Source organism: Raphanus sativus, chromosome 4 (genome assembly GCF_000801105.2).
Source record: "Raphanus sativus cultivar WK10039 chromosome 4, ASM80110v3, whole genome shotgun sequence".
NCBI classification, from domain to species: Eukaryota; Viridiplantae; Streptophyta; class Magnoliopsida; order Brassicales; family Brassicaceae; genus Raphanus; species Raphanus sativus.
In genome coordinates, this window is record NC_079514.1 from 51202083 (window position 1) to 51216526 (window position 14444).

General features: G+C 33.0%; 1 protein-coding gene across 2 annotated transcripts; it reads right to left on the bottom strand.

Annotated features, from left to right (window-relative positions):
- Positions 1-325: 325 nt before the first annotated feature.
- Positions 326-3936, bottom strand: LOC130511852 (uncharacterized). 2 transcript variants are annotated; one of them, XM_057009601.1, is made up of 5 exons: positions 1987-3936; positions 1348-1891; positions 1165-1264; positions 767-1101; positions 326-697 (listed from the first exon to the last, which is right to left on the bottom strand). In XM_057009601.1, the coding sequence occupies exons 1-5, from the start codon at positions 3713-3715 to the stop codon at positions 364-366; spliced, it is 3042 nt and encodes a 1013-aa protein (XP_056865581.1). In that variant the 5' UTR covers positions 3716-3936; the 3' UTR covers positions 326-363. The 2 variants fall into 2 exon arrangements, with proteins under 2 accessions (XP_056865581.1, XP_056865582.1); XM_057009602.1 differs by lacking the exons at positions 767-1101; positions 1165-1264 and having other exon boundaries at positions 1987-3935.
- Between the last annotated feature and the right edge of the window lie 10508 nt (positions 3937-14444).

Genomic DNA, 14444 nt, shown 5'->3' on the forward strand with positions numbered 1-14444 from the left:
CCTACGAGGAAATAACGAGGAAATAAAAAAAAAAAAAAGCCTCGTTAATTCCACGTAAGCTTACGAGGTCGTTACGACGATTTGTGCTTACGTGGAATTAACGAGGCCCGTGTATTTCTTTTTTTCTACTTTCCTCGTTATTTCGTCGTAAATTACGAGGAATTAACGAGGTTTTCTTTCTAAACCTCTAAAATCAAAAACCCCAAACCACAAACACCATCTTTCCTATCTTCTACTCTTCATATTCCAATCCCAAACCTCAATCCTTTATTTTTCATTCAAAACCTCAAACTCAATATTTTTTTTTATAATCGAATCACATGCATTAAGTCTGAAAATCAATCATATTAAAACACAAATACATCAATCAGATACATTTTCGTCATCACTAGAAACATCATCATTTTCATTAAACTCGTCTTCAACAGCTTCATCTGTGCCATCGTCGGTAAGATCTTCATACTCATGATTATGCGGATCAATGAGAAGAATGTCATCAATTTGTTGTTCAGGTTCCTCGACTTCATTTATCTGTTCTTCTTGCAATGGTGGTTCTTCTCCACTTATGATTCGTCCTCGAGGTGTAACTTTGATCACGGATAACCAATTTATTCCCGATTCTCTCATCCGAGGGTATGGAAGGTAGCTAACTTGATCTGCTTGTGAAGCTAAGATGAAAGGCTCGAATTTGTTGTACCTGAAAATAAAGAAAACATAGAAATAAGCTTATTCTACTCATGTATGCCAAATAAAGAATTTGTTGTACCTTCTTCCACCATTGACATCAACTACACCGAATTTGTTAAACCGAACACCTCTGTTGACGACGGGGTCGAACCACTCACATTTGAAGAGGACGCATTTCAGCTTCAATATCCCTGGAAATTCCACTTCGATAATCTCTGTCAAGATACCGTAGAAATCGGTTTCCCCTTTCACACATATTCCATAGTTACTGGTTGCCCGCTGTCTACCATACTCATATGTGTGAAAAGTATAGCCTCGTGTGAAATACATCTGTGAAGTGGTGACCTTTACATGTGGAGATTGAATTACTTCATGTAACCACTTAGGATAATCTGCATCGTCGTCAAAATCAACCTGCAAAAACAAAGTGAACGTTAAAATACAAATCATTTATGAATAAAGAGTTTGAGTTAATACCTGACTCTTCAACCATTTTATAAAGTGTTGATCTTTCCTTTTGTCTACGTCAGTTGTGGATATACCAGGGAATGTTTCTTCGACTTGTGAAACAAATAGGCTGTAAAATCACTTTTTATATTAATTAATATTTGGCAATTATATATATGTGTTAATTTATATATACGTGTCCATTTATGTTACCTTTCAAAATAACGAATCAATGGATCCTCACAATTAAGTAGAATATAGGTGTGTGCACTATGAGCGTCTTCTTCACTCGACCACCAAACCTCTTTTGATTTTCCACCCAGTCGCCCAATCTGGCTAAAGATGTCTGGAACACCAGCAACTGCGTATGTTGGCGCGACACCACCATCATCATATCTCCTTGGAGCTCTTTTCCGAGTACGTACTTTTGACGCAAAGTAGTACGATGTGAAGTGAGAAGTTTCTTCCGTCAAACTTCCAGCAATTATAGAACCTTCAACCTTTGCAAGGTTCTTTGCTTTTCCCTTCAAATATTTCATGGCTCGCTCATACTGATACATCCATCCGTAATGTACAGGTCCACGAAGCAATGCCTCATATGGAAGGTGGACAGCTAGATGCTCCATTACGTCAAAAAACCCAGGAGGAAATATCTTCTCCAAGTTGCACAATAAGATGGGAATGTTCTCTTGAAGCTGTTCCACGACTTCTACTTTAAGGGTGCGGGTGCTCAGATCCCTGAAAAATGCTCCAATGCCTTGTATATTCCAAAAACAATTATACACATATTAGTCATATATATTTCAAACTAAATCATTATATATAAAATAACTGCAATAATAAATATAGTACCTGCAAGTGCTTCATGTACGTTTGTAGGAAGTAGCTCCGCAAAAGCAAAGGGAAGTAGTCGTTGCATAAAGACATGACAGTCATGACTCTTCATCCCAGAGAACTTTTGACCCTTTTCAACGCATCTAGACAGATTTGAAACATACCCATCGGGGAATTTCACTTCTGATGCTACCCAGTTGAACAACACCGACTTTTTTTCTGAAGACAATCTGAATATCGGAACAGGAACTTGCCCATTGCTGTTTATATGTAACTCGCTTCTTGAGCAAATATCCGGCAAGTCTAACCTTGATTTTATGTTGTCTTTTGTCTTCCCCGGGACATTCAATATTGTATTCATGATGTTCTCAAAGAAATTCTTCTCTATATGCATCACATCGAGGTTGTGGCGCAGAAGAAGATCCTTCCAATATGGCAACTCCCAAAATATACTCTTCTTGTGCCAGTTGTGATGAACACCGTAAGAATCAGGCATATTAGGGGGAACATGCCAATTACCACCACGAGGAACTGTTTCCAAAACTCCATAGTAATCGAGTTGCTTTTCAGTTTCTTCTCCAGTTAAATATGGAGGAGGAGTGTCTCTCACAACCCTTTTGTGCCTAAACAATGTCTTGTTTCTTCGGTACGGATGGCCAATGGGAAGAAATCTACGATGACAATCGAACCAACTTGTCTTCCTCCCATTCTTCAGTTGAAACGCATCTGTCGCTCCATTACAATATGGACAAGCTAATCTCCCATGTGTAGTCCATCCCGACAACATCCCATAGGCAGGAAAGTCACTTATGGTCCACAAAAGCATCGCTCGCATCGTGAAATTCGTCTTCGTTGAGCAGTCATACGTCCTCTCCCCTGTTGACCACAAATCCTTCAACTCTTTTATCAGTGGTTGCAGGAAAACATCCAGCGACCTTTTAGGATGTTTCGGACCAGGTATTAATATGGTCAAGAATAGCAACTCCCGTTGCATGCACATCTCCGGTGGCAGGTTGTATGGCGTAAGAAAGACTGGCCACAATGAATATTGTCTCCCTGACATTCCGAATGGACTAAATCCATCTGTGCATAATCCGAGATACACATTCCGGATATTGCTAGCGAATTCCGGATATACTTTGTTAAAATGTTTCCAGGCTCTTGCATCTGATGGATGTGTCATCTCACCATCCGTCTGAGTATGCTCGGCATGCCATCTCATCTTTCCAGCAGTCTGCTCTGATTGGTACAATCTTTTCAATCTGTCTGTAATTGGTAGGTACCACATCCTTTGGTACGGTACCCTATTACGTCCCCGTCCTTGCGGCTTGAATCGTGGCTTCTTGCAGAATCGACATTCTTCTAACTTCTCATCATTTCCCCAGTAGATCATGCAGTTGTCGATGCAAACATCTATCATCTCCGAAGGCAACCCAAGACTATACACCAGTTTCTGAATCTCATAATAAGAATCAGCAGACACATTGTCTTCCGGCAAATACTCTTTGAACAAGTCTGCCCATTCATTCATGCAACTTTCCGGTAGATTGTGATCAGTTTTAATATTCATCATTCTAGCAGCCAACGACAATTTAGAGAGACCTTCTCTACAACCACTGTAAAGTGGTTGATTCGCCGCATTTAACATTTCATAAAACTTTTTTGCATCTATGTTAGGTTCTTCATCTTCATCATGAGCTACAAATGCATCAGTTACCATATCATGAACCCTATCAAAATCTACCATCTGCTCCTCCTGATGGTAACTAGGTTCATTATGCAAATGAAGAGCAACCGGTTCTTCCTGAAAATTGCTATTACTACTACTAGCTTCATTCTGATCATAATTATTATAACCTTCTCCATGTTGAAACCAGATATAGTAATTTGGCGTGAAACCTCTATTTATTAAATGCTTCCAAACATTTTCACGATTTGCCAATTTCGAATTGTTGCATTTCCGACATGGACAGAACATCTTACCGCTTTCTAGGGCGAGCGGTGTGGAATCTGCTTGATGCATAAATGTCTCCAGTCCCGCAATGTATTCTTTCGTCACTCTCCCGTTAGCATCTCTATGCATATACATCCACCTCCGCAACTCGTAGACATTCCCAGAGCCTGACATTTTTTTCCTTTCACGTTTTTCTTTTTTTTTCTTGTTGGTGTGTTTAAAATGATGTTGAAACTTCCATATTTATAGAAAATTTTCGAATCTGGTAGTTGAAGTTTTGCGATGAATTTGCGAGGAAAAGGTAGGTAGCAAAAAAAAACGTGCTTTAAAATTCTTCGTTAAGTTCACGTATATCATTTCCTCGTAAAGGTGACGTAAATTTACGTTGATTTAACGAGGAAATTATATTTCCAGTTTTCCTCGTAAAGATAATGCAAGCTTTACGTGGTTTTGACGAGGAAAATGTATTTCCTCGTAAAGACCACGTAAAGTTACGTGGGCTTTACGACGAAATGTTATCTTCGTTAGTTTACGAGAAAATAACGAGGTTTATTTCTTTCGTTGTAAATTCCTCGTAAGTTCCTCGTACATTTACGAGGATTATATTTCCTCGTTAACTTTCCTCGCCAAAATGCTGTTTTCTTGTAGTGATACTTTAGTTGTATATACAGTTAATCAATAATATTAGATTAAATTCTGAATATTTTGAAATATTATATAAGAGATCCCACTAAACATTCTCAAAACATTAATATGTTTATTTTCTTTTATATTAAATATAATATATTAGTTAATAAAATTAGGATTCTAATAAAATATATCTATAAATTTAGATAATTTGAAGAAAATTTGGGATATAAATGATTTTGGTTGTTTTATAACTAAAAATTATATTCTAATGAAGTTGAAAATAAAGTAAAATATTAAGCCACATATTCTATACAAAATATCATCTTAAATATTTCCTAAAGCAAAATATTAAATTGTGATTTAAATGTATTTTTGTATTTAAACCTAAATTATTTAGTTAGATACACAATTAAATTAATCACTCTTTTGTTGGACAGTTTATTGGATTTACATTAACCAAATTCCAATTATTTGCTAAGTGTTTTTTTTACTATCTATGTGAATTTCTTCTCTATATAATTATTCGTCTGATAAGTCAATATATTGCTTTACTGAAATTTCTTTCAAGGTTGAAGAGCGATGGTGTTCAAAAAACAAAATTGAAAAACGATGATGTTTATCTAATTTGATTGGTTTGACTTTAATTCAGTGGTTTTAGAGTTATTTTTTGTTTATATAATGTTAGAAAAAAAATTAGATGCTACATATCTCTCAAAAAATTTAAAATTTTATTTTATAGTAATTCCTCATTTCACCTTTGTTGTAAAGAGTTTTAACAGACAAGTAAGTGATATTCTAATAAGAGATAACTTGATTTTTCCTTTATGGAAACACAACATAAACAGTAGTTTGGTACTTACAAATTTTATTAATATTTTCACGAAAACATATAAAATTTTCACAATAATCACATTGGTAGGAATATGACCATAATCTTAATAACCTAATAAAATTTTGATTAATAATTTAAAATAACATAAAAACCAGTTTACAAAAATAAAACAATCATTATGTTTATTAATAAAGACTACGAGAGTAAACACCCTTTCATCAAACAGTATATTTTATTAAGCTTTTTTTTTTCTTTTCGATGAACCTGTTAAAACTTAGATAATTTTCATATTCATTAAAATCTGAATTTATAGCCACAAAATAAATGAGATCATCTATATCATGATGTTTCTTCAAATTATATAATTTATATACATGATTAGAATCCATGTGTTGACAATGTTTACGTGATTTCTTATGATTTAAAATATTCATCTTTTTCTTCTTTGTAAGTTTGCTATTAGTATGTTTCTTGATACAATTTGCCACCATGGAGACTATGCCGAACTTATCTGAGCTCTTGGAGTTTCGTTGCCCTGATCACACCGCTCAGTTACTTACTCATCCGGTAACGGAGGCAGAGATCCGCAACGTCCTCTTCTCCATGCCTTCCAGTAAGGCTCCCGGGTCAGACGGTTTTCCAGCTGAGTTCTATCGAGCTTCATGGGATATTATCAAGCAAGATTTTATAACAGCAGTGTAGTCCTTCTTCATGTTCGGTTTCCTTCCTCGAGGAGTCAATGCTACGATACTGACGCTCATACCTAAGCATGGAGATGCAAAAGAAATAAAGGACTATAGACCCATCAGTTGCTGCAATATCCTCTACAAAGTGATCTCGAAGATACTTGCAAACAGACTTAAGGTACTACTCCCAGAATTGATTGAGCCGAACCAGTGCGCTTTTGTAAAAGGACGACTTCTTCTTGAAAACGTTCTCCTAGCCACTGAACTCATCAAAGATTATCATAAGCAATCGATCCAGCCTCGTAGTGTCCTCAAGCTGGACATCTCGAAAGCTTTTGATTCTGTCAGCTGGTCTTTTCTCACAGCTACTCTTCGAGCTATGGACATTCCGGATATGTTTATTCATTGGATTCATACTTGTCTATCCACAGCTGCTTTCTCTGTCTCAGTCAATGGTGAGTTGGAAGGCTTCTTCGGCAGTGAGCGGGGCCTGTGACAAGGCTGCGCTCTATCTCCGTATTTGTTCGTTATCGCCATCAATGTGCTATCAAGAATGCTTAATAAAGCGGCTATCTCTCAACGCATTGGATTCCATCCTTCATGTAGTAAGGTGAACTTAACACATCTCAGCTTTGCAGATGATCTTATGATTTTTACGGATGGTGCAGTTGATTCTCTCACGGGTATTTTTGAGGTTCTCACAGAGTTTGCAGGCATCTCCGGGTTAGTGATCAATCCAGGAAAGTCATCGATTTTCGTGGCTGGCCGCATTAATCAAGTGTTTAAAGATGAGGTCCTCCGACTAGGCATTCCTATTGAATCTCTACCTGTGAGATATCTTGGTCTTCCTCTCACAACAAAGACTATGTCAAAAGACGACTATGAGCCCCTGATCGATCAGATTCGTACGCGTATGGTCTCCTGGTCTAGTCGCTCTCTTTCCTACGCGGGTCGACTGCAGCTTGTCAAAACGGTCATTGGAAGTATCACAAATTTCTGGTGCTCTGTATTTAGACTCCCCAAGAGTTGTCTCACCACAATTGAAGGGATGTGTGCTGCGTTTCTTTGGTCTGGATCACCAAATACGCATACAAAGGCAAAGGTCGCTTGGGATGATGTGTGTCGACCCAAGGAAGAGGGAGGCTTAGGGATTCGACACCTCACAGATACCTCAAGAGTGTTTGCCCTTAGCTTGATATGGAGGTTGCTCACGAACTCGGGTTCACTGTGGGTAGCTTGGACTAAAGCTTATTTGCTGCGACTTCACAGCTTTTGGGACGTCAACGACACGTCAGCGGGGTCCTGGATTTGGCGTAAGTTGCTGAAGCTAAGGGATCAAGCTGCATCGTTCCTTCGGTCTGAGATAGGGAATGGTAAGGCTACATTATTCTGGTTCGATAACTGGCTTCATATGGGAAGGCTTCTCAACGTTGCAGGTTCATCCGGCACACAAGTTTTGGGTATACATCGCTACGCGACGGTCTCAGAAGCAGCCTCTGGTGGACAATGGAACATACGTCGATGTCGTGGCTATCACCTACGGGCGATGATAGCCTGCATTAACTCTGTTCCAGCTCCGGCGGAGGATGCAGCTGACGATCGTCGTCTATGGCGTCATGGTGATGAGGATTACAAACCAGTCTTCTCGAGCAGAGCAACTTGGGAGCAGCTTCGGGTCCATAGCCCACGGCTGGCTTGGTGCAAAATAGTATGGTTCCCACAGAGCGTACCACGGTTCGCTTTCATAACGTGGTTGGCATTTCAGGACAGGCTATCTACGGGAGCAAGAAGCAGAGCATGGGGTTGCGTACAACCGTGCCTCCTTTGCGGAGAGCCGGACGAGACCCGTGATCATCTCTTCTTCGCGTGCCCTTACTCTTTTACAGTATGGATCGACCTAGTGGGGTTCTTGTTGGGCTCTCGTGTCAATCCCGACTGGACTGCGACCATTGCTTCTCTCCTATCTCCTCGTAGAAAGGAGATAGATACATGTCTCTTGAAACTTGCGCTCCAAGCTACTATTCATAGTATCTGGCGTGAACGGAATAGTAGGCGCTATCAGGGTTCTCCCCTTGGCTCGAGCCAACTGGTTCGGTACATCGACAAGACCATCAGGAACAAAATTAACTCTATGCGGAAGCGGAAGCCAAGCTTCTATGGTGACATGATGCAGCGTTGGCTCGAAAGGGCCTTTTAGAAATGCAAGTGTAATCTGTTTCTTTTCCATTTTTAAACTTGAGTCTCATTTGAGAGCATAAACTTCAGTGGCCTGTAATTTTTCTTTTTGTTGATAATCAATTTTTTTTTAAAAAAAAATCAAGCACTAACACTACAAAAAAAGTGATGAATTGTATCACTTAATTTGTATCACAAAATTAAATGATACTATTTTGAATCATTTATTTATAAATGAAACAAAAAGAAATAATTTAGCATTACTTATAGTAACTGATGTTAATATTAACTAATTTAGCATCAGTTCTATAAATTGATATAATTTATTCTAATTTGTATCACTTTAACAAAACCGACATTACCAAATAAAGTTATATCAGTTAAACAATTTATGTATTTATTTGTTTGACTAATATCATTTATAAAAATGATACATTAATAAAAAATGATACTAATAAAAAATGTTAATACCACAAAAAATAATTAAGTAACTTAACCTCAATTATAAAAGCGAAGGTAACTGTTTATTTTCCTCTGCAACTTTTACTGTTTTTCTTTACTACTCGAAATGTTCCTTTCGGAAGAGAAATGTCTCTAACGTTAACGTTTATTATTTTTATTTTTTTGAAACCCATTTTAACCTATTTTGTTTTTCTAAAGAACCGATGTTCACTGATTAATGTACCCCTGATCAAAATTTGAACATGTAACGTGATGAACGTGAAGGCATTTGAAATGTACTTTAACCGTTGATCTTTTTGTATTGCAAATTTATTTTCAGTTAAAATAATATATAAAGATAATCACGATTAACTACTCCCCACTAACTATTACCTAGCAGTTTAGATTGTGATCACGAAAATATTTGTTCCTGCTGAAAATCTAAAATTTCCCCAAGAAATATATATTCGCATTATTCCACTAACCTCGTTTTGTCCTTGTAACAATTTAAAATCTTTTTTTAATTTGCCCTTCTTCTTTCTTTCGACTAGTTATTATACTTTCCTCTGTTTCTTGAGATTTCAATAGGATTAATGGTGCCAATCGCCGCTACGGTCACCTTCCACCGTAACAACCACCACCACAATCCCTTCATCACCGCCTCCTTCCACTGCCGTCGCAGCCGTCTCTTTTAATATGTGAATCAGTATTTTTGTGCGTCAATGTTGGTGGACACTTAATGTGTTTGTTTTCCCTTATATTCCAGTGATAATGGTTCATCTAAGCCTCTTGGTAATAAGAATTTTAATTTTAGCTGAATGAAAAACCTTCAAAGTTGTGGATCGTTATGGCTGCTGAAGTCCTGAAGGTAAAATTTAAAACCGTTTTTTGTTGTGATATCTTTCTGGTTGCTTTAGTTAATCATTTTGTTATGAAACTGTAGGATTTGGATGGTAAACCTTTGCGAGTTAATGCTGGTCCTCCACTCCTCCTCCACCAATGAAGAAAGATGAGAGTAGAAGCTTTCCCACATCGCCCTCCTAGCAATGTTTTTTATGTACCAATTAGTGAAGCTAATGTTAAACGTTATTCGTATATAGTTCTCTCTGCTTAAATTTCTTATTTTGTTCTTTGTCATGTTCAGAGAAGGATACAATTTAAGTTTAAATAATAAATAAGTATCTTTTTCTTATATTTTTTTTTTGTATTTTGCTTATTTAAAATATCTGAAAAATATTAAAAACAAATAACGAGAATTGTTTTTGACGTCATTTTTTTGTTTAAACAGAAAAAGATTATCATCATTTTTTTAAATAACACATATTTTAATCATTTGTGAAATTGATATCAATATAACATCACTTATATACAAGTGATGATAATATATTAAATCAATTATCGTAAATGATACTAATGATAACATCATTTAGCAAAATTGATGCAATAGTTAGCATCACTTTCTTATAAATGATATATATTAACATCACTTCTTTAACTAATGCAAATATTCAGTATTTTTACATCAATTATTAATAAAGTGATGTCAATTATTTGTATCACCACTTTCAGAGTCATTTATTTAAGTGATACAAAATTCTTTTACATCATTTATAAATAATACAAATATTAAAAATAAATGATGTAAACTAACATATCTTTTGTAGTGTAAGTTGATATCAATAGAGTATAAACATAAATTTTTATAGTGATAACTATTATCAAAACCTACAGTATTTAAAAACATACCTGATAAACTAATAATATTTAATTATGCACACATGTTAAAAACTTTTTATTTTTATTTTAACAACACACCTAAAAACTAAGAATGATAAATTACATACGCCTATTAAAATTTGGATTTTTTACTGCCACCCTCAAATTAATGTTATTTTTGGACCATAGCTTTTGACAAATGAGCTCATTTTAATGAAATCTAAAACAATATAAAATTAACAAAACCCAGAACAATATAACTCTTTCTTAACATATAAGAGATGATAACTTTCTTTTTGTAAAATAGTAAATAAGATAATATCCAATAATCATGTAGATCATATGTTGTAGTTATCATAAATTGTTTTATATTTGTAAAATATTATATATTTCATTATTTAAAGAAAATTATCTAAATTTAAAATAAAAATTGATGTTGAACATTACTTACATGTTCTGTAAAAACATATTTAAAACTGGTTCAAGTAGAATATTTTATATAGTAAAATACATTAAATTTTAAATTTTGATAGAATTTGTTAATCTTTGTTAATTAATATGCTAAGATAATCACTAAACATTTATAAAACTAATAATTGTAAATCTTATTTATTTAAATTAGTGATTCATCCTAAAATTATATAAACTGTGACAAATTAGCAAAATCTTTATCTATATAATTATTAATCATAAGCTTAATTTAAAATAAAATAATACATGTTAAAAACATTACCCTATATATCCTGTAAAAATATTTTTTTAAAAAATTGGTTCAAGAAGAATATTTAATACAATAAATACATTAAATTTTAAATTTTAAATTTTAAAATTTGATATATTTTCAATCTCTGTTAATTAATATATTAAGATAATCACTAAATCATTTATTAAAACTAATAATTCTACAATATTAAGATAATTACTAAATATTAAAACTAGTAATTCGAAAAAAATTTATTAAAATTATTGATTCATCCTAAAATTACAAAAATGTGATTAATAAGAATATTTAATATAGTAAAATACATAAATTTTTTAAATTTTTAAATTTTTAAATTTGATATAATTTTTAATATCTGTTAATTAATATATTAAGATAATCACTAATTTTTTCCATATAATGCGTTTTTTAAAAATAACATCCATTTCGTTTATACCATACTATGAAATCCAAACTATTTTCTCTATTTATGTTTGATTTGGTTTTAAATAATTCAGTTTTACTGGATTAAACACTCCTATGCTATCACTATTTTGTTGATGTTTTATAGTTATGTTTTTTAATAGTCTCTTTAGTGCTACATGAATCTTTTCAGTCCAAATACAATATGTGTTTAATTTCAAATACAAATTTTCTAATTTAATTATTACTATAGAAAAGATTCTGATCCGAAATCTATATCACATAAATAAAACTATGAATAAAATAACATAACTTAATATATTGGTTACCAATATGAATATCGAAATTTTATAATTTACAATAATTTAAAATTTGTATATAATTAAATTATTTTTTTTAAAAAAAAACATTAAAATTAAAAATTGTTAGGTATATAGATATATTAATCCACACAAGGTGCGGGACATCAACTAGTTTATTTATCAAAATTAGTGATTCATCATAAAATTACAAAAAGTGATAAATCAATAAAATCACTTCTCAAATAATACTATATACATTAGATCTCCACATCAACGAAAATTTCTAGCAAGAATCTTTGAGAATAAAAAATCAATATAATTTTTATGAGATAATTGGTTCTTATGCCCATAAGTGGTGTCTTAATTTGAGCATTGCAACTGAAATGACACTATTATTTTCACTCCCCTAATTAACCCTACTTCCTAACTGATGACTCTATGTGTAGATGTGTCTGTGTTAGTAAGGCTTGTCAGCCTCCTTTAACTTATTTTCCGAAACAAGTTGCCTTCTAGCTCTTTCTTTTTATCTTCTCTCTTCTTTTAGTCTTCTATCTATTTTTTTTCTCTCATTGCTCTTCCTAATTATTTTTTTTTTCATTTTGATCTTTAACTTTTCTTTCCTTTCTTCATAATATTGATTTCAACATTCTCTTCGGATTATTTTTTTTTTGTTATAGCTTGCTTATCAAATCTGAAAATCTTTGTGATTTAAGAAAAATAGGTGAAATTCCATCTCAGGTACATTTCAAATATGTTTTGTACTAGTTTTTCTTATTTTTTTTGCTCTGATTCTGTGAAATGATTTTTATCAAAGAATTCAAAATAAGTTTTTTCTGTCTCCATCAAATTTATTTTTTTTGGGTTTGATTTTTCTCTTCTATCTTTGATGATATATCTTCTTGGTTTTGGTTCTTAAAATATGTGTGTGCAAATAGGAGAAGATACGTGTTTTGTGGTATTGTTGAAAGTGGTGTTGGGTTTTGAGTTCGAGCCACTCACTTAGAGTTGAACGTGTTCTTTTTGTCATGAGTGAATTTTAATTTATAGTAATTTTTGTTATAAGTTTGATGTTATTTTTCATTTTGATTGTCTAAACTTGAAACTCGTCTAAGATTTGTAATCTGAAATATTTGTTTTATAAATCATTTGTTATCTGGTAAATGATTTGATATCTGATGCATGTTTTGTTAGCAGATACAAAATGTTTCTCATTAACTGATACATGATTTGTGTAAATGATATATGTTTTATTACCTGATATATAGTTTGATACCAAATATTAATAGATAATTGGTATGATGTTACAAAATACTTATCACTAATCGATACATGATTGATGTAGCTGATAAAATTTTTGGTAAACAGTTTGCCAACTTATACAATATTTTTTTTTGGTTTGTTTTGCTGGCAAATAGATTGATATTTATGTGAGTAAATGATTTGTTAAATGATTTGTTATCTGATACATGATTTGTTATGCGGTATATGTTTTGTTAGGTGGCACGTGATTTGATATCGATGAATGAGTAAAGGAGAAGATTCAAAATTTTGAGAAATGGTGGCAGTGACAGGGGAAAGAGAATGAAATGAATATAGAAGATAGTTTATCTGAAATATTTTGTTGTATAAATTGTTTGTTATCTGGAAAATGATTTGATACCTGCTATATGTTTTGTTAACCGATACAAAAGGTTTGTCATTGATTGATACACGATTTGTGTACATGATACATATTTTGTTAGCTGATACATAGTTTGATAACAAATATTGATAAATAATTGGTATGATGTTACAAAAGACTTATCGTTAATTAACACATGATTCGTGTAGCTGATAAATATTTTAGAAACATGATTAGCTACGTACTTGATAACATGATCATTATCCACTAACTATGTAGTTGGTTGTTACATTATTTGTTAGCGAGCGAATCATTCATGTTAGTGAAAATTATTATAAAATTCTGAATTTAGTTGTGAATATATTTTTATATATTATAATGTTTTTGACAATGGTATTGATTGATGAAAATAAAAATTAACTGATGAAAAAACTAAAGATATTGATTGTTTCGAAAAAGAAACAAAGATATTAGTTCACAAAATAGAAGAAAATGAGTGGTCTTCAATTGCCCTAAGAGCTGACCTATTCTGCAAAACAGTAGCCTATGAACTGACAATGAATCAGACATGTCCTCTGAAACTTGTCAGAAAGGACTGCATGCTGTCGTTTATGGTGCAAAATATATGAGGAATTTTGGGTCTATTTGTGAACCAAATTGTGAGTTTCTAACTCCTTATGTCAATCAATAGCCCCAACTCTAATTTAGACCTGTATTAGGTATATTCTCCTAATTTGCTCATTTTATTACGATAAAGTTTTATAAACAATATAAATAAGACCAAAAATAACAACTATTGAACCACTTTCTCATATTTTAAAAATCTTTCAAATGAGAAAATTCTATATTTTTACTCTTTCGCTTTCCTTTTCTCTTATTTTTTAACATTGTATTATTATTTAACTTAAATTTTTTTTAAAGATATATTGATGTGGATAACCAAACAATCAACAATGGAGGTTTCTCAAGAAGAGTTTCTAAAATTTATATAAATAT